Genomic DNA, 27,787 nt, shown 5'->3' with positions numbered 1-27,787 from the left:
TTTGTAAAATACTATCTCATAAAACTCATAAAATGATAATTCACTGGTTGTCTTTGTGAAAACCTAAACACTACCCATGAGATGATTTATAAAATACAACAGAATAAGTTTATAAGGAGCAATTAGAGAAATCCTTTGTTGAACTGCACATAATTAGCAAATTTTGAAAACATTTCAATGGTGATAAGAGTTTAACTAGAAGCCTACAACAAACATGGGAAAGAAAATAAAAGGATTAGCTAATTATATTATTTATTTTAAAATTAGCAAAAACTTTATAAATGATCCCTTATAAACATTTAGGTTCTTACTTCACTGTCAAGATATCATGCACAAGAAAATTGAGTTAATTTATTCATATATAAAATCAGAAACAGAAATAGAAATAAGACCTAATTAAATGATAAAATTAGCAAGTGTTAAAAATGATATATTATTTCTTATTAAAGAAGCAATTTTACCAACAAAACATTAAAAGTGGGATTCCACGATTTTTTTTTAATTCATGAATTGTTTTCTTTATACCCTTTTGCATTGTCTAAAAAATTTTAACACTGAGTATGTTTTTCTTGCATAATCAGAACACATGATAAGGTTTATTTTTTTTGGAATAAAGGAACAAATTAAAAGATTTCCCTACAATAGTCAGTTTAAAAAGTCATAGTAAGAATAGGGTTTAATTAGATACTACACAAAGTTAAATGAAATGAATTTACAGCTATTAAGGTTTTTCCTCATGAATATCAGTTATTGAACAATATGTTTAATTGCTATTAAGAAGCTTAAAACGAGAGAGCTTGCCTTTTAATCATTTACATGAACTTTGACAAGTATACAAGGCTGCTGCCTATAAATATCCCACTTCGAGCAAAAAGGAGAATTTTCTGTAATGTATAGGGCTCAAAACCAAACCCCAATTCCTATCAAGTTCCTTCCTTGTTTTTCACTCTGCAATTATCATCAATTTTTATTTTCACTCAATAATATAGAAATGATAATCCCTTCATAGAGCTGGAGTAGAAGAAACAAACTGCTTCTGTCAGCTGCTTCCGCTCATTTCTCTTCAGCTAAGGCTGAGCAAAGGAATGAGTCTGAGAGGGCAAATAAAAGGCAGTGTGTAAAAACTAGCTATTTTAAAATAGTTCCAAGCCCTGCAGATGAATCTCTCAAAGAATTTGACCCTGCAATGGTTAGGGGAAAAAACCCTCAATGTTATTATCACTTTGTAATTTAACTTACAGATAGAAATCTTACCTGAAAAGGGGGATTATACTGAGTGACTTCCACAGTCACTGCATCTGACATTTGGTTGCCATTATCTTCTACTGTTACCAAAGAGTAATAGATGAGACACGGATTGTCTGCCGGGTGCCATGCTGCTGCCAAAATCAGGAGCCCATCACTAATCATTGAAAAAGAAAGAGCCACAGCCTCTTTGGAAAATAGCTTGGCAGGTTCTTACACAGTTAAGCACACACTTACCACATGATCTAGCAATCCCACTCCTAGATATTTACCCAAGAGAAATAACTTATGTTCACACAAAAACCTGTGTACAAATGCTTATAGTGGCTTTATTCATAATTGCCTAAAACTGGAAACAACGAAATCCTTCAACTACTGAATAGATAAACAAACCCCGATAAAATCTATATAATGGAGTAAAAAGGAAGAAATTACCAAATGAATATCAAATGCATTATGATAAGTGAAAGAAGCCAGACTCAAAAGGCTTTATACTGTATGATTCTATTTATATGGCATTCTGGAAAAGGCAAAACTATTGGGAGAGAAAGCTCATCAATGGTTGCCAGGGGCTAGAAGTGGAGGGAGGGGTGGGGCACAAGTGAATTTTGGGGGTGATAGAACTGTTCTGTATCTTGACTATGGTTATGACTCAATGACTACACATTTGTCAAAACTCACAGAATTACACACTAAAAACAGTGAATTTTACTGTATGTAAAATATACCTGAATAAATCTGATTTAAAGAGAAAAAGATCAACAAATCATTTAACGCGGGGTTAGCAAAGTACAGCCTTCAAGTCAAATCATGTCAGGTGAATTTTGTAAATGAAGCTTTACTGGAATGTAGCCATGCCCACTTGCATGTGGATTATCTATGGATGCTTTCATGCTACCACGAGTGGAGTAGGGTAGTTGCAATAAAGACCACATAGCCCTGAAAGCCTAAAATAGTTATTTTAGGGCCCTTCACAGAAAAGATTTTCAACCCTTGACTTAATCTGTTCTTTAAAGCTTACTTTTGTCCAGGGGAAAAACATTTTGTTTTTAAGTTTAACAATGAGTTACAGAAATTTCAAGCTGCTGTATACATGAAAATAAACCTTTTTCCACCTTAAAGCTAAGTGTTCCTCTTAAGTCTATGAAAGTTGTTGCCCCCAACAAAGAATTCAATGGTCTCTGATCTCAACCCTTCCAAAACATTTAGCAGCATTATTAGCAACTTGTATTCAAGCCTCAGAAGTATTAACAGGGTGGCAAGCACCCTCTAATGACACCTAAAAAATAAGAAACCAAGCTAGTGACTAAATTACATGCCACTTCAAATCAAGTAATCCTAACACGGCTCTCATTTTCCTTCTCCAATGTTCACTTCCCCCAGCGCCCCAACCTTATCACTTTCACTTGGACTCTTGAAAGGAATCCAGGGATAATGGCCCAAACTTGTGACATACTGGCAGTGACCTAAAGAGCTAAGAGATGATGTACAAGAACATTACATATAAGAATGAACTGAGTTCGGTCCTAGAAAATGCAGTCTTAAGAGTCTCCCCTCCATAATAAGTAGGGAGGTACAGCTAGTTACACCTGTGGTAAGACTCTATACTGCCCTTACTCTAAAGACTGTATCACTGTGCAATAAGAGGTGCCCACGGAGTCATGGAGAAACATCTAATAAATAAGATCCCTTAGAGAGTAGTCCAAGAACCAGTTTTATTTCACATCTTTGTAAAAAAATCTTCATGTCTGAAAAAACATAAAGCTATTTTAGGTATTAAGGATGATAGGAAGATAACCACAATTTTGCAAATCAGTAAAGATTTGACAAATTTTTATGTGAGTATATACAAGGCAATACATTTAAGATTTTAAAAAATCCAAACTTTACAACTAAAATGAAGCTGAGTTTTGTCTCAGTAATAATCTAGTAAAAGAATTAATAGGTCTGTTGACTGAAAATATAAGCCTAAGCAGCAGCTCTGGCCAAAATGAGCAACAAATCAATGAGTATCAATGAGCATCAGGAAGACAAATATCATTTTGTGTGTGTGTGTGTGTGTGTGTGTGAGGAAGACTGGCCCTGAGCCAACATCCATTGCCAATCTTTCTCTTTCTGCTTGAGGAAGATTCACCCTGAACTAACATCTGTGCCAATATTCCTCTATTTTGTATGTGGGACACTGCCACAGCATGGCTTGATGAGCAGTGTCTAGGTCCATGCCTAGGACCTGAACCTATGAACCCCAGGCCGCTGAAGTGGAGCACACGAACTTAACCACTATGCCACCAGGCTGGCCCTCACCATTCTTAAATAGAAGAAATCCATCCAGACGTGGAACACTCTGTATGAGTCATTAGATTTCAAGGATATAAGAGAGTGACAACTGGACAATTTGGACAAAAGGTGGGGAGAGCTGTGTCTCACAAGAATCTTGTTAGTGTTACATCACTGGGGAGAGCAACGCTGGGTCTGACCCAGTATAGCAATTCCTAAGTATGTTTCTCTTCTTTGTTCTCAACTCATGTCTCCATTCAGAAAAATGTATGTGAAAAAATGTCCACATCATATGCCCACAGCTTCTAGGCTGTGCTCGAGCAGCAACTCTAAATTTCTAAAAGTCTGTAAAGATAAACTAAAACAGGTAAACTGTATTTAATTGCACTGTTTATGGAAATTAAATGCATACTATTACTTTTGCCTTTTTGATAGTTTATATAAGGTTTTTCAGGAACTGTAAAGAAGGATCCTACTGCTAGTCTCAAAAGCCTGAGAGAGAAAAATTATACAGCAGAATCACAACATCCTTCCAAGAAACAGGTAGAATTTGTTCTACTAAACTAAATTACTCTACAACACGTAAAAATAGTCATTAGCTCCTGGTAAATTGTGTTTTGAAGGAATACAAGTCATATATTTGCACCCATTATGAACTTTCACATAGAAACCATGTTACAAATGGTTTTTAAGTTCCATATGACCTTTGGTGTTAAAGCTAAATAATAACATGCGGTAAATTAGCTTTATCACACTAACCTGGAATCTTAAGCATCAGTTAGAGCACTGTTTACAAGAGGAAATTCACTCTGAATACAAACCATGATTGAGTTCTATTGCACTTCCAAGACAAAACCTCATCCCGTCCTTCCTTTACTCAATATAGCCACGAACAGAGGCTTACTAAAAACTCATTCAGCAACAGAAAAAGGGCTGGAGAATTGTGCTCAGTATCTCCAAGGAGAGGAGAAAGATGACAAGATGGAGCATCCACAGCCGCGAGGAAGGCATCTCTTAGCAGCGAAGAAAAAGAAGGTTCAGCTGTGAGAGCACAAAAGCTGCATCTCTAACTAGGGCAGACAACTACTGTAAAGACATAACAGCTGAAGATTGAGAAGTTCTCAAATGAACTACATCTCTAGAGAAAGAACAGAAACCACTTAGTAAGGTGTAATAGTATAAGATAGCATTAGAAGAACAGATAACAAGACTGCTCATCACTTTATAATAAACATCAATTATTTTTCCAAACAACCACCTATATTTTTTACCACAAATTACTTGCTTACCAGTTTTGTTTCAAATCCAAATACCGAATGTTGACTCCTTCTTTAATAGCTTCATAGTTACTTTCAGATCCCTATGTGAAAATACCAATAACAGAAGCTCTTTGAATATAGGAATCATTTTTTTTCACCTTTGTATCCCCAACACCTATTAAAGCGCCTCATCCACAGTAGCTCACTTACTGAATGAATATGTATGCATTTTAAAAATTAAGAAAATCAGGAAGTTCCAATATTTCTAAAGATTCAACACCCCATTTCTGTTTATCTGATAGCTAAAAACTGTTAGTGTATTATACCAAAATGTGTTCTAATAAATAAAATAACTAAAGAAATTAGCATTCTCATATAACCATAGATATAAATTAGAGATGATTATTATTGTTCCTTACCCAAATAGCATCAGTAATGTTTTCCTTCAGTGCTCTATTTATATCCCAACTATGTGCTTGTTTTTCTGAAGAATCATCTAATTCCCATTTACTGATGTTTGAACTTGTCAGGCTATAAAAGCTTGATCTCTCTCTATCCCAAAGGACACCTGAAAGCTGTATGGAGAAAAGAAAAAAAGTCAAATTTATAGATTATTAAGTTCCTATCTTAATGAAGTATTTTTCTATGCAATTCACATTTCATATATTTTATGACTATTTGAATAGTAATCCTATCAGAATTCTTCATCCAGGATTCAAAGGAAGGAGTGATCTTGAAATAGACTTTGACAGCAAGGTAGGATTTCCATAGGCAGAAGCATAAAGGCAGAAGGCCTGGGAAGAGCAGATTTTGAGGTAGGAAAGTTATAGGGTCTTCAGAGAAGAAGTAGTCCTGTTAAAGTGAAATGTAGATTATAACTAAAAAAGAAACAAAAATAAGGCTCAAATGAAAAATTAGAGACACACAGAAGTCTTGAATGTGAGTCTGTAAACCTAATAAGCAAGGGAGATATTACCAATGGCTTTTGAACACAGGAGCTATGTTACAGGAAAACGAATCTGGCAGGGTTGTAGTTAGTATACATGGTGTGTGTTATTTTGCCTTTTAAGTATACACTTGCTTATGAAGTATAGGTGTGTTTTTAAGCTGAGTATATAAGATTGTTTTGAGTTAAAACCTAATTGTCCCCATTTCTCCTGTCACTGTGACTCTGGCCACTAATAGGATAGAAGGGGCCAACAGTGAGTGAAATGGCAATGAGAGCTTAGGGGAAACTTACCCACAGTGTAGATTAGGGCATAACAATGGAAGCAGAAGATGGGGATGGAAATGAGACGTGAAGTCAAACCTACAGTACCTGGTAAATAACTTATTTCCTACAGAAGGAGAGGAAGATACCAAAAATAAAATATCAAGGTTTTATACCTGGGTCACCAAAAAAGGGGACAGTACCATTAACAGAAACAGGTCAAAAGAGAAACAAGTTTTGTAGGTTAAGTGCATAGTTAACAGGAGAGAAGAGGGAAAATGATCAATTTGTTTTTAGCAAATTTGTTAACAAATTTATTAAGTTTTAGGTTCAAAGATAATTCAAGGAAGCAGATGATAGCTACAAGAGGGAAACAGCACAGTAAAAAGAGGATATGCTTTCAATTCAAACAAGCCTGGGCATTAATCTGCCATTGAGTAGTTCTGTAACCTTGGGCAGTTTACTTAGCCTCACTGAGGCCATTTGCTCATCTGCAAATTGGAGAGAAAGCTTTCTATATTATAGGTCATCATAATAACTACATGAGATAACAAATACGGAGCACCGAGCAGAGGGTAGATGTTCCATAAATGTTAATCCCCATCCTCCTCTCCTCACTACTGCCAAGCTGGAGGTGAAAGCCCAGCCAACAAACCTAGATTTGAGTCATCCACACAGATAGCTGGAGTCATGCAAGTGCAGAACATCCTTTTGGTTAAGTCTAGAAAGCAAAATTAGTCCCTCAACACATTTAAAATTTTACCTGACAGTTTTAATTCAAGGAATGTACTTATAAGATAATCTATGTGATTTAAGAATATTAATGTTACAGGGTATGCGAGAGGGTTAGCATGAACTCCTTTGATCATTATAATAAATATGCTTCACTGAAAGATCAAAAGTTTTATATCATGTACACTACTGTTCATACAGAGGCTATACCAACTTCATAGGAAACTTCCAACTCACTGATTTCACTAAGAAACAAGCATGTAAAACAAAGTTATTTTAACAACTTACTATGAGATCACTACTAGGAGATAAAATTCCCAAAAGAGAAGAAACCTTCCGACCAATTCCTGAAAGCATGCCTTGCCCCTGAGGCACGATATGCTGATGAATCTTTCCTAAGCTTTCAGGTATCAGCCGAATCAGCTGGTTTCCCGAAGAGGACAAAATAAAACTTCCTCCCTGTGAACAAATATTGTGAGATTAATTAAGCATCTAACACTAAGATAAAGAAAATTAACACAAAATGCTTTTGATACAGAGAAAAATCATCTGTAGCTTAAAAGAAATCTAAAAGAATAAAAAATGGAAGTGCTTTTTATTAAAACAAATTTACTTACAAATCCATTCACTTAACATTATTAACTCTACACAGAAAAACTTTCGTTGCGGTTTTTTTTTAGCTGCATGTTTTTTTTAATTCTGATTTTTAAATTACAGCTTCACAGTATTGCAGGTTCAACAAATCAAGTATCAGATTCCACTTCGTGGGTAAATCTGCAGATTATATATTAGCAAACCATTCTTCAGTGTCGAAGAGCTAAGTTAGTCTCTTAAAATGTTTCTGAAACATAGGTTACTATCCAATATTGCTATTTTAGAGTCCTATGAAAAGGTCTTCCCTTTGTCTAACTGTTCAAATCCAAGATGCTTACATTCTTCTCTTGTCTCTTTTTGATCCCTCCCTGGACTGTATGGTCCGTATAAAACCCCACATTTTTACTCATTCAAATCCCACTTCCAAGCCAAATCACACCTTTCTAATAAACATAAAAGAACATCCATTGTATACCTGCACTGCTGTTAGAAAACTGTAAGTCTTATCACCTCCCAAATCTACAGTAGTCTCTGTGTAGCTGTCTTCACCAGCAAGGCTTGGCCAATAGCGGATGGATCCTTCTCTGGTGGCAACCATGACAGCAACAGCCTGGAAAAAAATCATAACACTCAGCAATCACAAGAAAAGAAAGACCCAAAAACTGGGAGTCTAATAACACTGATATAAAGAAACTGGGGCAATTTACTATTTAACAAAAATCAGAAATAAAAATGCCTTTTTTATATTTGAAAGATTATCATACAGTAAAACTGACTTTTGTGGTACAGTTCTATAAATTTTAACACATGTATAGTATTCATGTAACTATCACCACAATAAGGATACAGAACAATTCCATTGGCCCCCAAAACTCCCTAATGCCATCCCTTTACAGCCATACCCTTCCCCCACCCTAACTCCTGGCAACCACTTCTTCTATCACTATAGTTTTGACTTTCCAAGAATGTCAAATGAAATCATATAGCATGTAACCTTTGACACTGGCTTATCTCACTTAGCATAATGACTCTCAGATTCATCCAGGTTGCTCCATGTATCAGGAATTCATTCCTTTTTACTGCTGAGTAGTGTTCCATTCTATGGATGAACCAGTTTGTTTACCCAATCACTTGATAAAGGATGTTTGGGTTGTTTCTACTGTCAGCTATCACAAATAAAGCTGCTATGATATTCATGTACTGTTTTTTGCATGAACATAAATTTTAATTTCTCTAAGGTAAATAGCCAGGAATGGAATAGTTGGGTGATACGGTAAGTATATTTTAACTTTCTAAGAAAGTGAAAATCAAGCAGCTGTACCATTTTGCATTCCCATCAGCAATGTATGCTCCACATCCTTGCTAGCACTTGGTAGTGTCAGTGCTTTTTATTTTAGCCATTGTAATAGGTGTGTAGTGGTATCTCACTGTTGTTTTAATTTGCATTTCCCTGATGGCTAATGATGTGAACATCTCTTCATGTGTTTATTTGACATCCTTATATACTCCTTGGTAAAGTGTCTGTTCAAGTCCTACGCTTTGCTTTTGAATTGGGTTGGGTGTTTTATTAAGCTTTGAGAGTTCTTTTTATGCTCTGGATACAAGTCCTTTGTTGGATATACGATTTACAAATATTTTCTCCAGTCTGTGGCTTGTCTCTTCATTTTCCAGTGTCTTTAGCAAAGCTAAGTTTTTAATTTTAATGAAATCCAATTTATCCATTTTTTTCTTTTATGAATCACGCCTTCAGTGATTTCCAAGAACGCTCTGCCTATCCCCAGGTCATGATGATTTTCTCCTGTTTTCTTCTAAAAGCTTTATAGTTTTATGTTTTACATTTAGATCTATGATCCACTTTGAGTTAATCTTTGTATAATGTATGAAGTTTAGGGGGAAATTTATTTATTTATTTTTGCATGAGGATGACCAATGGTTCCAAAACCATTTACTGAAAAGACTAATCGTACTCTACTGAATTGCTTTTGCACCTCTGTCAGATCAAAGGGCCACCTTTGTGTGGGTCTCTATCTGTGCTCTTTACTCAGTTCCACTGCCCTATGTGTCCAGCTCTTTGCAATACCACAGTGTCTTGATTCCTATAGCTTTATAGATCTATCTCAGAATTTGGTTGATGATTCCTCCAACTTTAGAACTCCCTTATTTAAAAAAATATGTATTTCAATAAGCTTTAAGTCACCTACCTGAGTAGAAGGTGCTTCACCTGAAGCAGCAGAGTAAGAGAGAGCCACCAAGTCAGCACTCCAGTGGAAATCACTAGGTGGCAGCTGAAGTTCTTTGCAAACAGATAACTACAGAGCAAACCAAACAAACAATCTTTCACATCAAATTTTTCTTTTTCTGTGAGGAAGATTGGCCCTAAGCTAACACCTGTTGCAAATCTTCCTCTTTTTGCTTGAGGAAGAGTGGCCCTGAGCTAAGATCTGTGCCCATCTTCCTCTATTTTGTATGTGGGTTGGTGCCACAGCATGGCTTGATGAGTGGTATAGGTCCAGGCCCAGGATCCAAACCCATGAACCCAGGCCACTGAAGCAGAGCACACTGAACTTAACCACTATGCCACCAGACCAGTCCCCTCAAATCCAATTTTTGAATATGCATCTAACTTCACTATTTCCTTTATCTGTGTATTTTAAATTCTGATTCACTGCTGGAAATTCCATTCTATAAACATTCTTTCTTCTCATATCTTTTTGATCATGTTTTCATCATGGATTTCAGTAATTTTAAAACAAAACATTTTAAGAGATATAGAATCAGGAAAACTTAAGAGCTAGACCAGACCCTGAATATCAACTAGTCCAATCTCTTCCCAGACTAAGACAAGTGTGTAGGCTTCCTAAGGAATTTTCCCATTCTAGTCTTGACTTTTTTTGTATGTGTGAGGAAGATTGTTCCTGAGCTAACATCTGTGCCAATCTTCCTCTATGTTGTATGTGGGATGCCGCCACAGCATGGCTTGACGCAGTGTGTAGGTCTGCTCCTGGGATCCAAACCCGCAAACCCCAGGCTACAGAATCAGAGAATGCAAACTTAACCACTATGCCACCAGGCTGGCCCCAGTCTTGACTTTTTATTTGATATTCAAAATCTGCATGACTATAGAGTAATTATACCAAGTTGCCTAGAAAAATATTTCTCAGACTCAGTCGAATATCAGGCTCCCTCTGCTAATTCACGATGCCCCCAGGACTTCTCCCTCACCTATGCTCCTAACCACAAGTATATTATAGGCAGTAGCAGTACAGAAGTACAGCAGTACAGAAGCCAGTAGACATGAGGAGCTTATGTAAGCAGGAGTCCCAGGTTCCAATGGAACAATGGCCGAGTGAGTAGTGAGTGGTGCAAGAGAGTGTGCCTGATCTGGAACAGACAGAGAGAGGTTGCTGAGGATAAGTTACTAGACATCCCTGTGTGAGATACTGACAACTGAAAATTAAACTAGCAATTGTAAAAATTCTTATTATTTTTTCCCAATTTATTTTTTCCCTGTAGATTCAGTGAAACACAGTCCTATTTTCTTAGAAATAAACTCAGTTCATCAGCTTACGTGGATGGCATTTAGTCTTAGACTTCATTAGGCCATCTGATTAGGATGACATTCATCAAAAATTTTAATGTCTCTAATTTTATTAAATATAAATAACATGGATCTGGTTTAAGATTATTAAAAAGCTGAAAACTTTTTCCCAATACACAAATATGTATGCATGCTCAGTATGTCGTATCACTATGAAAATGCAAATCCCTGATGCTGAAGTAGATTCAGATTACTATCCTCCAACAGCTCTAAAAATTTAGGGTAAAAATTAAGAGACAATTGGTAACCCTCTCCTCTATCTCCTTCCAGCTCTCTGAAGAGCCATTACCTTAGTAATAGGTGACAGAGCAATCTTCCAAATAATGAGTTTCTCTTTGCAGACCAGACAAGCCCATCCACCTTCATCTATGTGGACAGTCAGCTGATCATCAACTAAAGAAGAAAAGGAGATGCATAATTATTCTCAAAGAACAAATAAGAAAAACTTAAAAAAATTTCCTCATACCAAAATCATCTTTACTGCCACATTCTTCACCAAAAAATGTAATCACCACACACAAAAAAGATTACTACTCAGCAAAAAATACTCTTAAATAATTCAAGATTTATTAATATCCAAAACAAGAGATCTATTTAACTTTGATAAACACTTTTAGAAACATATCTAAAGGGAAAAAAGTATATTTTGGGCTTAAGTTTACTATTTCTCAATTTTTGTTATAAAAAGATCTTACTTTCTATAATGTTTAGTAATATTCATAATTTTATTTTGATAAAGCAACACAAACAATAAACCCTCATTAAATATATAAAACATTTCAAGGAAAAATCATGTTCTTTCAAAACAACATGGTTTTCAAATAAGAGCTCTTTGAAAGTATGAAAAATTACTTCATTTTATGGAGACATAAATGGTTGCATTCCATATTAGGTGACAAAACTAAATTAGTATATTGCTGTCATAAGCACTAGTGGTAAACCTCTATAATGTGTTAACAGTCCAGGAAATTTAATTAATTTGAGCGTTGCTCTTTGCTTAAAGGCAGGGTAGAGGGGCGAAAAAAAGGCATCAGTAATATACAAACTAAAATATCAAATCATTCCTAGGCTAAGTGTGGGCTTCTTGATGAACTGAAATATCTATGCAGTATTTTCTTTTCCTGAAAGCAATACAGCAGGTCCAAATCCTCTACTGGTAAACCCTTGAGGACACACAGCACTTGCTAGGTTTCCATGTGGGCAGAGTTCTTCAAGTTTACGCACCTCTTCAGTTCACACATCCTGATTTCTAGGGGCTCTCTCCTCTGAGGCTGTGTACTATTTGTTATTAACATAAAAGGTTTAAATGCAATTTAAGCTGAAATTTTTAGAGGGAAAAAATCTATATATAATATATATTATATAAATTTAAAACAGGAACATGCATGACAGAGATTAGCGAAATTTAGTTGTCTGAAAACAAGTGTCCCTGAAACTCCCAAGGACTTACAGGCAAGATGGGCAAGTTCAAGTTGATGAAAAATAAGCCTTCTTCTAGAATGCAATACTTTAAACTTTTTTGACTGTCATTCACAGCATGAAATACACTTTACATCATGATGCATTCATACAATTTAAACAAAACAAACAAAAGTTACTTAACATTATGATATGAGATCCATTCTGATATTTTTGCATTCTATTTCACTTTTTTTCCAATGCTGGTTATGAACCACTAAACTGACTTCAGTTACTATCTGCAATTTGAAAAACATTGTTACAGAAAAATCACAAAGATCTAGAATTGAATCCTTAATAAAAATGATTTAGGGAGATCACTGAGGATGCTCTGAACTTTGCTCTTCGTCACCCAACCCCTCATCCTTAATGTCATTTTTATGAAGCTTCTGCTGACTGTATCTTCCAAATTTCCACTCTAATTCTCTGCCAACAGAATCTTCTAAAGGTACACCACGTTGATAACAGCATTAATTTGTGCATACAGTCCCTGGGATACTACACAGGATTCAGAAATGGAGCTAAGACTTGATTTTACTGCATTATTAAACCAAATAATGTGAGGCACTAATTTTTTGGTTTTTTTAAAAGCTAAATTTCATATATTCAATTACCTTTTTAAATTGGACTGAGTTTTGCATATGCAGTACTTACAACTATTAAAGATTTAATTTAACTGTGCTAGAATGAACTCATTTTGCTTCTCAAATTTATTAAATTTCTCCATTATGGTGAAAAACCAAATAGGTTACCTTTCTCCCCATTTAGGTGAAGGTATGCCACAGAAAGCACAAGTTTTAATCTCCAGGCTAGACTTAGGCTTTATTTTGAACTGCTAACAGAGGCAAATGGAAAAGGATACCCACCTTCAGCCAATGTTAGGGCTTCCATGATTTTAACAGGAAGTGAAGATCCAAACGTTTTTACATCATAGTTTACACACTCAGTTACAGAGTGGTGTGGGAATACTCGTGTAGGTGTTCCTCTAAAGAGAAGAGATCATATTACTTCACTCATAACTTAAAATTTTCCATTATCCTAATTTTTATGTATACATATTTCACAATAAAGAGATCTTTGATAAACAAGAAGAAAGGTGAGTTGTAACAGTGAAAAAAAGCTCTGGCTCACATATATTGTGTAAGTAAATGTATTTTTCATCTTCCTCTTTTTTTTCCCTCCCCAAAACCCCAGTCCTTCTAGTTCTTCTATGTGAGCCACTGCCACAGTATAGTGTGGTTCTGCCAAGGGGAACCGAACCCAGGCCATGAAAGTGGTAAAAGCGCCGAATTTTAACCACCAGGCCATCAGGGCTGGCTCAGGTTAGATTACTTTTAAGCTGCCATCAGTTCTAGATTATAAGACTGTACCAGATCTGTATAACCAAGCAAGAAATTAAACAGGGTCATGAGTATCTGCTGTTACCTGGTCTTCAACAGCAGATAAAGCAGTAGAAATTATATTTCCTTCTCACCTTCATCTTAACATTCAGAAAAGTACCGTAAAGTTACCAGTATAAAAGTTATTTTATCTCTCATCATGAGGATTAAATGATAAGATGCACATAGAGAGTGGTATGGAGCTTTGTTTCCTGACAGAGTATTATAACAAAGGGTTTTCTTTAAATCATCACCAGAAGGTAAAAAGAGGTTAAAAAAAAACCATTAAAGTATGACTTTTATTCTGTCTTTTCTCAAAGGAGTAGAAAACATTGACAAGATGAATACTTTGAAGAGCACTTTTCAAAATGCAAAAGGATAGTGTATTCTTTAAAAATCATTTCTCCTTTAAAGTATTATAGAATTTTATACATAAATTTTAACTGTAAGTTCAAGACCCAATATTACCGTTCTCATGCGGGGAAAAATTCATTTTTGATCTATGAATTCAGAGGAAACTACTCAGAAACTATAACTTTCTTCTAAAGTTCCAGATTACTTATGAAAGGGAGGATGTGGACCATGATTCTACTTGTGATGTGGACTGCTGAGCCACGTTTTTATTTGGTAACAAAACTATTCTTATCTCACTGCTTATGGAAAGCCTTTTCCCTATTAATTTAGCTACAAAGTTAAATTTTGTAGCTAAAAGCCCTTTATAATTACCAATTAGGAGATACCAATGGCAGTTAGTATGTTAGATATTATACAATGATTTTCCAGGGATGGAGGCCCTCAGTCTCACCATTACTTTATGTCTGCGTCGTGGCATTTCATACTGACTCCTTTGGCCTTAGTCAAGCAGGCCCAGGTCAGATATTATCGCCATTTCACTGATGAAGAGCATCATGAGTGACTTACATCAGATCACAGGGGTAGTATGAGGGAGGCAGGTAACCACTGATTCAAATCCAGTTTGTTCTTCACCTCTACACAAAGGTAATTCCATAAAAAGTGCAAAGCGAAGACTCAATTGATGAATTAGTCAAAATGAAGCTGAAATAATCTGCAAGGGTGGCGAAGGCCTATTTTCCAATATTTTGACATTGCCCCCAGCCGCCCCCGGTCCCGAGGGCTTCGGGAGTCACTACCATATTAGGTCCGCCGAGGCCCAAGAGCCTGTGAATCGCCGGACCCAACCGGGGACAATCACTTACCGAGAGCTCAGCGAGCTCCGCCGGCCGACCGGCGAGAAAAGCACCGGGGAGCTGACTGCAGACCCCATGGACAGACCCTTCCTGCTCGTCGCCCGGGGCGTGGAGCTCGGCCCTACTCCGCCCAGCGGGCCTCTTCGGGCCCCGGGCCCCGGGGTCCGCGGAGAGGAGACGGCCGGGAACATGATGGCAGGGAAAGCGACAGGGAGCGTGCGGGCTCCAGCCGTAGGGCCGAAGCGCGGTCCGCGCGCCCAGCTTGAACACCCCGGGGCGGGAGACCGCGAGGCGAATAAGCCAAAGCGCCGCGCCGAGCCACGGGGCGTGGTCTGGGCGACCAGAGGATGAGGGTGGAAGGGCGCGCGGTGATTACGTCAAAGCGCAGCGCCCAGCCGTGGGGCGTGGGCGAAGAGGCAGTAAGCTGAGCGGTTGAAGGGGCTGTCGGGGGACTTCCGGCCCGGAGCGGCGGGAGTCAGGATTTTCGAGCGAAGTGGAACTGGAGGTACGGGTGCCCTTACCCTCGCCGGTGGGTGGGCTTGGCCCTCCGTCAGTTTGAACTCTGACGAAGCCTGTCTGCACGCTGGTCTCTCCTGAGCCTCTGGGAAATGAAAAGTGTTCTTTCCCTGGTCCAATCTGAGAAGGGAGAAAAACTGGAAAGGTAACACTGGTTTCACAGGCATTGTTACTTTTGTTCTTCTCTAGATTTGTCGTTTTCCCATTCAACTCTGCGATCTCACCCATGCCAGTGACCAGAAATCTCTAACCCAGATCCCGCTCAAAACCCCCAGGCCCTTATCGGCAGGGTGTCCTGCACACTCCCCACGATCCACTGGTTAAAAGCTGATTTCATGGTTCCCGTTAGGCCTGCTACTTCTGGTAAACTGGCCAATTGCCCAAGGCAAAAAGAGGAGCTCTATCCTAGTCATTGCTCACACTTACCTCCACTGTAGCACCCCGGGACCTGTGGCTCCTGAGGGCCTCCAGTAGATCTCACATTGGCACTGCCTCTGCCCTGGTACAGGTACTCACCTTTTCCCTCTTTTCTTAGCCTTTAGCCTCTCTTTTTGTCTCCTTGCCTCTGACTAATCACTTCACTGGGTCTTCCACACTGCCAACATAATGAACAAAGGCAAACCCAAAGCTGCTCTTGGGCTTGTAAATGCTCTGGTTGACCATTGCCCATAGGTAATTTCCTAAGCCCCGCTGCAAGGTCCTTTGTGACTTAATTCTGACTGGCTTTCCTGTCCTTACTCTACTTCCACCACTTCTTACTTGCACTCCACATTCCAAGAATAAACCTGTAACCCTCTCCAATGCCTTTCCACATGGTTCTTTTCTCCTGGAACACCCTCCCTCTCCTGTTGCCTAACAAGCATCTACCTCATGCGTCAAGCCTTACTTCAGTGCTGCCTTCTAAGTGAAGCCTTCCACAGGATTAGGTGTCCCTTATCCTTTGTCCCCTGTGCTCCTGTGTGTAGGCTATTTATAATATTTTTACCCTGCATAATAGTTGTTTTCATAACTCTTTCTCACATAGCTCCTTTTAAAGGTCTTAACAGCAGGCACAGTGGCTGTTACCTTTGTCCACACCATAACAGGTTCATTAGACTTTCATTAAGTATCTGTCGAAATAAGAGAATGGCTAAGTAAACACTAGCATATCCAGATGTGGGAGACCAGAATGTGGGTATCAGTTGTTGACATTTCCCCGGGGAAGCCATTCTTTTGTGCACATGAATAGCGTCTGGGCAGTCATCTCACCAAGGTTATACAGATGAGCTGCTTTGCTCCTTCTCCCACCTAGGTTTATAACAACTTTGCAGCTTGTCTTTGAGTCTTATAGCCAGCGCATTTCCTCCTTGTTTCATTCTTACTTGGGTGGAGGGGGGTGAGATGAGAAATGGAGAGTAGTTGTGTCTGAGAGGGTATTGGTGGGCTAAATTTGTTCTTGGGCTTTGTTGCACTGGCTAGTGATTTGCCCACCATCCAGTTATAAAAGCTGCTGTTTGCAGGAGCTGGAATGACTATTGAAGGATGGTGAGTAGACTGCACTATGAATCATTCATTCATTATGGATTTATCCAGTACCTACCATGTGCCAGGCTGTGTGATAAGTGCTAAGGTTTATAAATGTAAACAAAGCAGACATGGGCCTTACCCTCATAGAGGTCACAGACCAATGAGAAAGACAGATACTGAACAAATGAACACAAATAAGTATAAAACTACAAATTGAAATGTGCACTGTGAAAGACAAAAGCAGGGTATATGATGGAGAATAACTGCGGGTACTTAATTTGGAGGAAGATCTATGAAGGCCTCTGGGAGAAAAGGACATTTAAACTGAGACAGGAAGCATGAGCAGCAGTCATCCAGGCAAAGCATAGGAGGAAGAGTGTTTTAAGCAGAGGATCCTCAGGCAAAGGTCCTGAAGCAGCAAAGATTTTGATGGATTCCAGGGACTTTACAAACAAACAAACCGCAAATGACTAAAAGTAGAGGAAATTAGGAAAAGAGGGGACTTGAAGGGACTTGTAGGCTCTATAAAACAAGATCCTAGAGGAAACAGCACCCTCAAGCTGGGTAGTTAAAGAGAGTTTAATAAAGGAATATTAGGGATAGTGTAGAGCCCTGAGGCTCCTAACAACAAATGAGTCAAGAAAGGAAGGGGTCACCAGAATCTGAGATAAAGGGCCACCTGCCAGATCCATGGCCTTGGGTTAGGAGATGCAGCCAACTCATGGCATCCCAGGAGGAAGGGGACTGAGGATGTAAGTATCACAACCTCACTCCTCCCTGGCCTCCAGCCACCTCTGGAGACCAGAGTGCGAGGGAGGAGGCCACTAGTGCAGTCCATGGCGGGCAGCCTCCTGGGATATATAGTGGAGAAGCTGTCAAGTGGAGCAGAAGATATTCAGGACATACACCTTGGGGCAGTATAAGTGCTTCTTTACCACTCCCCAGAGTTCTACCTTTTCCTAGTAGCTGCACATCCTTATTTATCTTTTTACCTTATTTTACCTAGTGTAGTCACTTACACTAGAAACCTAGAAGAAAGGATAGTGTGGTGCAATGGATATGAAACTTAAGGTTGCATCAGCATTATCTGGAGGCCTTGGGATAAACTGGATTGCTGAGCCCCACCCTCAGAGTGTCTGACTTGGTTGGTCTGGGCTGAGGCTTGAGAATTTGCATTTCTAACATTTGTATTTCCCAGGTGTGGCTGATGCTGCTGTCTGGGGACATTTTGAGAACCAACCACTGGTCTAGTAATTGACAGAGTGTATAGACTGGAATTAAATGGGACTTTCTTCAAATCACCTGTTAAATTATGAATAGTATCCACTTGTGAGAATTAGATAATATAGATATGACTACATTTGTGGATGTCAAAAAACACAAACATAGTAGAAAGGCAAACAAGCTGAAGAAAAAAATATTTTTAATAAAATAGTACTCTTTAAAAAGATCAAGAGAAACAAGCTACTCCAATAGAAAAAATGGAAATGTATGAAGGGCATGAACTAGCACTAGATCAAAGACTACACATGACCAGGGCCCAGCCAGGTGGCTGAGTGGTTAAAGTTCCACGTGCTCTGCTTCCAAAGCACGGGTTTGAGGGTTCAGATCCCAGGTATGGACCTACTCCACTCACCAGCCACACTGTGGAGGTATACTGCATACAAAAAAATAGAGGAAGATTGGCACAAATGTTAGCTCAGGACCAATCTTCCTCAAGGAAAAAAGAGAGGAGGGGCCGGCCCCATGGCGCAGCGGTTAAGTTCACATGGTCTGCTTCAACAGCCCAGGGTTCACTGGTTCGGATCCTGGGTGTGGACATGGCACCCCTTGACAAGCCATGCTGTGGTAGGCATTCCACATATAAAGTAGAGGAAGATGGGCACAGATGTTAGCTCAGGGCCAGGCTTCCTCAGCAAAAAGAGGAGGACTGGTGGCAGTTAGCTCAGGGCTAATCTTCCTGAAAAAAAAAAAAAGAGGAGGATTGGCAATGGATGTTAGCTCAGGGTGAATCTTCCTCACCAAAAAAACCAAAAAAATGTTGGTTAAAAAGTGGTATATCCAATATAAGTCCATTTTTGTTTTATCAAAAAGAAAAATACCTCACAAGTATAGACCTATGTATATGTGTGAGATGCTCAACTTGTAGATGCCTCCCTCTGTACAACATTCCTAAAATACAGCCTTTTCAATTAAGACCAGACTTTGATTTACATGGGGCTAATCACTGCAATTGACACTAGGAAAGTAGCTAGAATTATTTCCTGCAGATGTGGTAGAACTGTTAGAATTCCATTCTCAGCAACACAGTCATTACAATATTACTAAAGTGGGTAGGCAAGGGAACAATGAAGAACTCAGCATGGAAACTACCCATGCCCAATCACTTTCAAGGCATTCATCTAATTCTCATCTAACGGCAATGGAATGTTTTGAGGTAACTCTCAATTTCAGCGTAGTTTAAAAGCCCTTCAAGCACTGAAGGACGCGTATTGTTTTCACTAGTTCTGGGATCTGCAGACTGTTTCAGTCAAGGGCCAGAGGGTAAGAATCTCCAGCTTGCGCGCTGTACAGGCTCTGCTGCACTTGCTCATGAGTGAGCGTCGCTGTGTTCCAATAAAACTCTATTTATGGACACTGAAATTGGAATTTCATATAACTTTCATGTGTTATGAAATATTTAACTTTTTTTAACCACTTAAAACAGTAAAAACCATCTCCTCAGCTTTCAGGCCATAGAAAACAGACCGCCGGTGCAGTTCACTGACCCCTGCCCTAGCTTCATGAGGGAGGCACAGCCAGCACCAAACACAGGACCTAACAAAATAGAAGATGCTCAGTAAATGTTTATGGAATCAGTTGAATGAATGGAGATTGCCAGGAAAACTCGACTATGCCTCAGATGTAAAAAAACATGTAGAAAAACACCCCCAAAGGAACATTTACAATGTAGTTTTCATGTACTTCTTTCATTAATGTACTTAATGTCCTGTAACATTTCTATTTATTTTCATTTATTTTCTAACAGCTTTGGCAATTTTTTTTTTAAGAGTGGCACCTGTACTAACATCTGTTGCCAATTTCTTTTTTTTTTTCCCTTCTTCTTCTCCCCAAAGCCCCCCAGTACATAGTTGTAGATTCTAGTTGTGAGTGCCTCTGGTTGTGCTGTGTGGGATGCCACCTCAGCATGGCCTGATGAGCGGTGCCATGTCTGCGCCTGGGATCCGAACCGGCGAAACCCTGGGCCACCAAAGCAGAGCACACGAACTTAACCGCTTGACCATGGGGATGGCCCCCACGCTTTGGCATTGTTATGGAATACAGTGGATTTCCCAAAATGCAGCCCCACTTTATAAAACTGCACTTAGAAGAGTTTGGCTTGTAATGGTTTAACTTGGGATTATTTCCTGGGAACTAGTCAGGTCCAAGGTCAGGAGACCTTGCACATGGAGATGAGCGTGGGCAGGTGGACAACAAAATGCTAAGCTCATAATGTGAAATTTTATCTTCACATGTAGATTTCAGGTGATTTAAATTTTCCTTTGTGCTTATTTTCTAAATCGCTTACATGAGCATACATATCCTTCAATGGCTCTCCACACATGTAGGATGAAAACTCCGACTTTCAGCATGGCTCAGAAGGCCCCCTCGTCCAGCCCCTGGCTGTTTCTCTAATATCTTCTGGTATACAGCATGAGTGTTGAATTAACTTACAACTTCCCCATGCTGCTTTCCTCATCTGTGAAATGGGGATAGGAATTTGTTTAAATTATAGGATTGCCAAAGTATCAAACGTGGCAACACATGGAAACACTCTGGAAACAAAAAAGTGGTAGCAAACACAGTGTTATTAACAACACCTCTGTGATATTTAGCTATTTTCTTGTAGTTAATTTGTATCTGCCTTACCTTTCTTTCTAAACTAGAAGCTCCTTGATGGCAGATACTGCGCCTGACTCATCTGTCATCAACTCCACAGCACAGTTCCTTGTCCATGGTGGGGCAGGGGATACTTATTTACTGAACTGAAGCAACTAAATGCAGTGTTTATCAATAACAAACAAATAAGAGCATTAACACTCTTAGATAAGGAGGAAAGACACGGAACTTATAATTACTACTTACTTTTCTATATTTGTAATGATGTTATATTTGTATAATATATATATAATATAATATATATATAATAATAATATAATATTTCTATAATGTTATATTTGTAATGTTTTTCTTTATTCCTGAGTCTCTATAGCCAAATTCTAGTAAGAAACTGAATGTAGTAAAAAGTTTTACCAGCAGTGACAGACACAGATGAAGTTCATTATAAATTTTAATCCATGATATAAAATATTACCTAAAGACACAACTGAACATCTTGTATTAGAAAATAAAACATAATGATCAAATCCAATTTTGTAAATGCTTCTATGGCACAAAGAGATTTCCCCCAGATCCAACCTTGTAATTGTGTTTTGCCTGCTTTCTGAGAACCACACCATAATAGCAAACTGTATAAAGAATACAAGTAAAGCTTGTTAAAATGATTGTCATTGATGTACTGTTTACAATTCAAAGAACAATGAGTTCATTCATTCACTGAATTCATTCTGTTCATTAATAAGTGCCCATACGTAGAATGAAATATTCCATGCTTATCATGGAATAGTGGTTTCTTTTTCCAGTACAATCAGGGAACTAATGAATACTTAGTACATGAGAAATCTTCCATTTTCATTACATCAACATGGTTACCTCTTAGGCTCTGGCATCATCAATGTAGAAAAAGCACTTTTTCTTGAGGCAACAGTAAGTTACCAGCACAAATGAAATATGGCAAATCCAATGGTTGTCAGCATTACTTTAGGAATTTTAAGACATTTAGGTGAATAAAACTATAACCATAAATAAGAGAAAAAGTGTTATTGTCCTCTTTTCAGAAGAGTGACAAGTTCTTAAGGTTTCTTGATATTCTGTAGAATAGCAAGAACTTCTAAACTTTCTTCAAATGTTTTAAGGTTGAAAATTACAGTTATACTATTTGGATTTTAGCTTCACTGAATGAAATTTCAAAAGTATTTACCTGATAAAAAGCTACAAAATTTGGCTAAGAATTATAAATTTTTAAAGATAATTTTCAAAGTACATGCCTTTAGATAACTTAAATGTAAAATTCATTTTTCCACCATTTTTTGATAATACTTAGCATTTCATGCTTCGCTTCCCAAAGTATTCATAGAAACAAATAGGTGAATAATGAAAATAGTGGTTTTCCTATTCAAAAGATGGGGCTTCTTCCCTTTTTAAAACTCATCAGTCTCTCATGTGCCAAAATGTTGAAAATTGCACACTTTCAGATACAGTCTCATCCCAGAGGAACACCTTCCTAAACTTTCACACCTTTGAAGACACAGGAGATGGGGAATATAAATGCCCCCTTCTGGCCATGTCACGTTAACTATTTCTGTTCACATACTAGTGAGGTTTGCCTCATGAGATTAGCAGGATGAAAAAAAAAGTCAGGTTTTCCTCTTCTGGTACACTGGCTAGTAAAACCAGACCCAAGTAGGCAGAATACTACCAAGAGAATTACACAGTGATTGGCAAACTGGCCTAAAATAATTAGGCTTTTTATTTATAATTCCCTTTTAAAAGTTGTCATTTGACAATAGCTTCAGTCTATAACAGCAGGTAAAAAAAAAAATGAGGTTCCATGCTATATTAATTAAAATGTGCCAAGATAAAAGAAAGTACAAAACCTGAAAATCACTTCAGTGCTGTAGACATTTAGAAAGTTACAATTATTAAAATTCTGAATAAAAAGGTCTTGAGAACAGGTACATCTCAAAACAATATTTTACACACTTTGTAAAAAACAGGCATATTTCAAATAACTTGTATGATTTACAGATTTCATACTGTCTCTAAGGTTTTTTTCCCGCAGTGCTGTTTCGCTTTAAAGTCTTTCATATTCCGTTTACCAGGACTTGCTTCTTTATGCTAAAATAAAACTTTGTTTCTTCATTAATTTTCTGTATATTCCATCAGGTTTTGAAAGCAGTTCTTCATGTTTCCCACATTCAGTAATTTTTCCTTGGTCAAGAACAGCCACCATATTAGCATTCTTGATGGTAGACAAACGATGGGCAATAATTAACACTGTTCTTCCTTCCATTAGTCGATCTAGAGCTTCTTGTACAAGGTACTCATTTTCAGCATCCAGTGCACTTAAACAGGAAAACCCATGTGAGAAAGCAAAGATGTCAATGCCATGCATACTGTATACTCATGTATTTCCTGTTACACATACAGTAGCCCTTCAGTCACAGTGAACTTTTACGTGATCAAAATCACAACATGTTGTGTCTACTATATACATTTTATATTATAAAGATACTATAAAAAAGAAGCACAGGACCCTTGATTTCCAAAGAACTACCGACACGTAAGTAGAACAGCATTCTGCACAGCTGCTGATTAGAGTGATTAAGGAGTCATCATAAATGTGTCTGGATTGGAACTAGGACCCTCAACTCATGACTCAGCCCATCCGCTGCCTCCTAGATGTCATTATTTATTCAGACTCGGTCACTTTAGAGTGTAAGGGTGAAAAAGGTATTTTTCAGCTGTATCACTTTGAAGTATAGAATAATACGTTTTCTGTAAAGGAAGAATTTGGTTTAATACAATTACACATAGTATTAAGATATCCTCACCTGGTTGCTTCATCTAGTAGAAGAATTTTGGGATTCTGAGGAAGGAAAAACATTAAAAATAAAACATAATTTTATTAGAAAAACACAAACTCTCAGTAATAAGAAGAAATGAAGTACTGATACATGATACAACATGATGAACCTTGAAAACATTCTGCTAAGTGAGAGAAGCCAGACACAAAATGCCACATATTGTGTGCCTCTATTTATATATGTTCATAATAGGCACATCTATAGAGACAGAGGGTAGATTAGTGGGGCTGGAGTCAATGGGCAAATAAGGAAGGGTGTGTGCATGACTGCTAAAGGGTATACGGTCTCTTTTTGGGGTGATGAAAATGTTCTAAAATTGATTATGGTGATGGATGCCCAACTCTGAACACACTAAAACCCACTGAATTGTACACTTTAAGTCAGTGAATTATATAGTATGTGAATTATATCACAATAAAGCTGCTATAAAAGAAGAAAAAAAACTCGTAAGTGTCTGAGATAAGCACATAAATGGAAGAGTTAGAGATGATTTTAAACCATTATCACAGTAATCATTGAACTGGATATTGTTTATAGTAGTTTTATCCTGATGGCCAATCAACTAACAGTGTGAGGTGGGGATCTAAAGTGAGTGAGAGAGAGTCTAGACTCTCAAGGTCCTGCTTATAGTTTATTTAGGAGTATCACTTAAAACAGAAAAAATGAGAGTAAGTGGATGTATATAAGACATTAAATTCTAGCTTTGCCTAGGAATCTGTCCACAAGAAATGAAACACGTGTCAACACAAAAACCTGTACGTCATTCCCCCAGAGCAGCACTAGTCACAATAGCCCCAGGCTGGAGACAACCCAAATGCTCATCAACTGGTGAACAATAAACTGTGGTGCAGCCATACAAAGGAATACTGCTCAGCAATAGAAAGGAAAAAGCACTGACATAGGCCTCAACATGGAGGAACCTCACAGACATCACACTAGTGAAAAAGGCCAGATGCAAAAGGCCACATCTTATCTGATTCCATTTATGTGAAATGTCCAGAAAGGGCAAATCTGGACAGACATTTGAAAGTAGATCAGTGGTGGGCTCAGGGTGTGAACGGGGAAAGACTGCAAATGGGTACAAGGGATCTTTTTAGGGTGATAGAATTATTCCAAAATTGGATTGTGTGATGGTCAAGAACAACTCTGCAAATTTATGAAAGTCACTGAAAAGTACATTTAAAACTGGTGAATTTTATGGTATGTAAGTTTTGCTTCAATAAAACTGTTTTTAAAAAAATCACCTATAAATCTGAGAGTAGTTATATGACAAAGGGGAAGCCCATCAAATCCTAAAAAAATCCAGTGTCTATGAGTTTCAGCTGAAATGGCTTTTCCCCCTCAGGAGGCTTGTGTCAGTATTTCAAGTCTGTAGTATTCTGTTTAGCAGTTGACTACAAATTATACAAGTAAGTATACTTATTGCTTTGATACTTTGATATAATCACTGTTTCACTGATTAAGACTATATGCTTCTTGATGGGATGTCCATGTGTTAAACTTTTCTCCTCTCACAACCCTAGCACAGTGCTGGGCTCCTAAGACCCAAGAAATACTTGTTAAATTTGGACAACATGCACTTAATGCAACTCTCAACTCATCTTTCACCAGAAGTGTCACCCATATATCTACCATCCCCCTCCAAAAAAAGGAAGAAGAAGAAAAATAGTAAATTAAAATTACAAGGACCCTAATCAAAAACAATAAGAGAAAAAGCCAGCCAACTGGCCTCAGGCTTACCTTAAGCAGAGCACGAGCAATTGCAATCCGCTGTTTCTGCCCACCTGACAATGACAATATTTTTTTTAATTGAGAGCCTTAACAAAAATTCTTGTTAATAGGCTTTTCTGACAAGCCACGTGGCAATCTGAAGGTAGCTTCTTCCAGTTAGTCATAGCTGGGATAGATGGTATAACAGAAACCTGTTTTTTAAATATTCTGTCTCCTCATTGACCTCAAAATTAATACCATCAATTATCACAGCTAACATTTACTGAGGAGTTTCTACGTACCAGGTATTTTCTAAATGCATGACACGTATTATCACATTTAATCTTTAAAAAATCCTATAAAGTAGGGGCCGGCCCAGTGGCGCAGCGGTTAAGTTCGCACGTTCCGCTTCTCGGCAGCCCGGGGATCGCTGGTTCGGATCCCGGGTGCGGACATGGCACTGCTTAGCAGCCATGCTGTGGTAGGCGTCCCACGTACAAACTAGAGGAAGATGGGCACGGATGTTAGCTCAGAGCCAGGCTTCCTCAGCAAAAAGAGGAGGACTGGCAGTAGTTAGCTGAGGGCTAATCTTCCTCAAACAAACAAACAAAATCCTGTAAAGTAGATGCTATAACTATGCCCTTTACACAGATGAAAAGCTGAGATGCAAAGTAACCTGTCCAAGCTCCCACAGTTGGTAAGTGGCAGAGCCGAGGTCTGACCCTACACAGTGTGAAGGGCTATGTTTTTAACCACAACACATATCGCCCCCGTAACAGAATAACCAATGTAGCAAGGAAACCAAACACTCAAGATGTTTAGAAGTTTCTGAACATACGTGAAATGGATGGGAGCAAAGGGCACCAGTGACGCTGGGATTGTGGTTCTACTGCTTGACCTCAGAACACTGCTCTTGATACCTTCCACTCCCACCTTATGCTCTTCCTTGCCCTGTCCCAGGGAACAACTGGCACGAAGAGTAGTTTGTGTATATGCATGAAACTGAGGTAACAAATAGAGTAGGCCACTCTAACCCCCACTTTTTAAAACTCAAATTCTACTAAAAGCAAGGGAGCAAACTGGGGAGTGAGAGTGAGGGCAATGTAGACAGGACAGACAGAGGTAAGCAGCAAGTCTGTGATAACCCCCTGACTCACCTCTGTCTCACACCCCTGTCTACCTTCCTCAGGAACACGACTCCTGACTTGAAACTGCTAAAGTCTCAGCAGTACTCCGGACTCGCTCCTCCCAACTTATTTACTTTCAGAAAACTCAATTCCATTTTTGGTGATGAAAACACTGCTTTTTGGTTGATTTTATTGGCTGGACATACTTATTAATGGTAATTGCTAGATATTATATTATTTCATCTAAAAAGAAGTTCCTGGGGCCGGCCCCGTGGCCGAGTGGTTAAGTTCGCGCGCTCCGCTGTGGCGGCCCAGGGTTTCGCCAGTTCGGATCCTGGGCGTGGATATGGCACCGCTCATCAGGCCACGCTGAGGCGGCGTCCCACATGCCACAACTAGAAGGACCCACAACTAAGAATATACAACTATGTACCAGGGGGCTTTAGGGAGAAAAAGGAATACAATTTTTTAAAAAACACCTTAAAAGAAGTTCCTCATTTACAGCTGAAAAGTGTGGTGCTGCTAAAAGCTGTCCTCAAACATGCAACAGTGTGCTCACAGCAAGGAAGCAGGGAGGTCCTTTCTCTCGGAAGTTCCCAGAGCGCTGGGGGAGCCTGAGTGCTCTGAGGGGAGTGGGCAGAGCAGCCAGCCAAGGGCTCTGGTCAGCTCTGAGGAGTCCCTGGGGCCAATGGTGCACTGGGCATCTGTGCTAGACAGCGTGTGGATGGAAACTTTGGTTATTTCACTCTGCAAAGGAGGATGAGAATCCTGGTGGAGGGAAGGACACGTGGAATCTGTTCCAAGGGGGAAGGTGGGACAGAGTACAGTGGCTCCCAGCCCCTCGCCTCAGTGCTCAGGGACTTTGGCATGGGCAGCATCAGCTGGTCCTCTGCCCGAGGACACATTTCCGAGATGCGGTAGCAGTTCACCTTTACACAGCAATGTGTGATTCTACTCCTGCAACTTTCCAAATCTACCAAAAGCATCTTCTCACCTAGTGCCTACAGTTTAAAAAAAATGATACACAATAAACCTCAAACATTTTTGTGTTAAATTTTCTGTGGTCTAACTTCAAGCAAAAAGTTTAGAGTTGGAAAGGACTATTGCTCTAGTCCAGCCTGTCAGCCTTCGCTCTGACATCCTCTGCTCAGACACTTCCAGCGACACAGAGCTCATCGTGGAAGAGAGCATGTTTCAACATTTGTAATGAAAAAAATATCTG

General features: G+C 38.8%; 2 protein-coding genes and 1 long non-coding RNA gene across 5 annotated transcripts in view; 1 reads left to right on the top strand and 2 right to left on the bottom strand.

The window, feature by feature from the left end:
- The window catches only part of NUP133 (nucleoporin 133), a 50,779-nt gene extending 35,455 nt beyond the window's left edge, over positions 1–15,324 (bottom strand). The window contains exons 1-9 of the mRNA XM_014860834.3: positions 14,970–15,324; positions 13,240–13,358; positions 11,205–11,308; positions 9,519–9,626; positions 7,793–7,927; positions 7,012–7,182; positions 5,201–5,356; positions 4,812–4,882; positions 1,255–1,402 (exon numbers count right to left, since the gene is read on the bottom strand). Coding sequence (XP_014716320.1) covers positions 1,255–1,402; positions 4,812–4,882; positions 5,201–5,356; positions 7,012–7,182; positions 7,793–7,927; positions 9,519–9,626; positions 11,205–11,308; positions 13,240–13,358; positions 14,970–15,151 — 1,194 coding nt within the window. The 5' untranslated portion in view covers positions 15,152–15,324. The remainder of the gene's footprint in view (positions 1–1,254; positions 1,403–4,811; positions 4,883–5,200; positions 5,357–7,011; positions 7,183–7,792; positions 7,928–9,518; positions 9,627–11,204; positions 11,309–13,239; positions 13,359–14,969) is intronic.
- Positions 15,325–15,349: 25 nt separating this feature from the next.
- The window catches only part of LOC123280586 (uncharacterized), a 70,471-nt gene continuing 58,033 nt past the window's right edge, over positions 15,350–27,787 (top strand). For all 3 annotated transcript variants that reach the window (XR_011501619.1, XR_006519589.2, XR_011501620.1), the window contains exon 1: positions 15,350–15,465. This is a non-coding gene — a long non-coding RNA (uncharacterized lncRNA). The remainder of the gene's footprint in view (positions 15,466–27,787) is intronic.
- Positions 21,295–27,787, bottom strand: part of ABCB10 (ATP binding cassette subfamily B member 10) — a 39,645-nt gene continuing 33,152 nt past the window's right edge. The window contains exons 11-13 of the mRNA XM_014860828.3: positions 25,469–25,512; positions 23,696–23,730; positions 21,295–23,206 (exon numbers count right to left, since the gene is read on the bottom strand). Of these exons, the coding sequence (XP_014716314.3) occupies positions 22,975–23,206; positions 23,696–23,730; positions 25,469–25,512 (311 nt within the window). The 3' untranslated portion in view covers positions 21,295–22,974. The remainder of the gene's footprint in view (positions 23,207–23,695; positions 23,731–25,468; positions 25,513–27,787) is intronic.

Source organism: Equus asinus, chromosome 2, assembly GCF_041296235.1.
Source record: "Equus asinus isolate D_3611 breed Donkey chromosome 2, EquAss-T2T_v2, whole genome shotgun sequence".
Lineage (NCBI taxonomy): Eukaryota > Metazoa > Chordata > Mammalia > Perissodactyla > Equidae > Equus > Equus asinus.
Note: the sequence above shows the minus strand (reverse complement) of the source record. Positions and strands in the feature narration are given on the sequence as shown.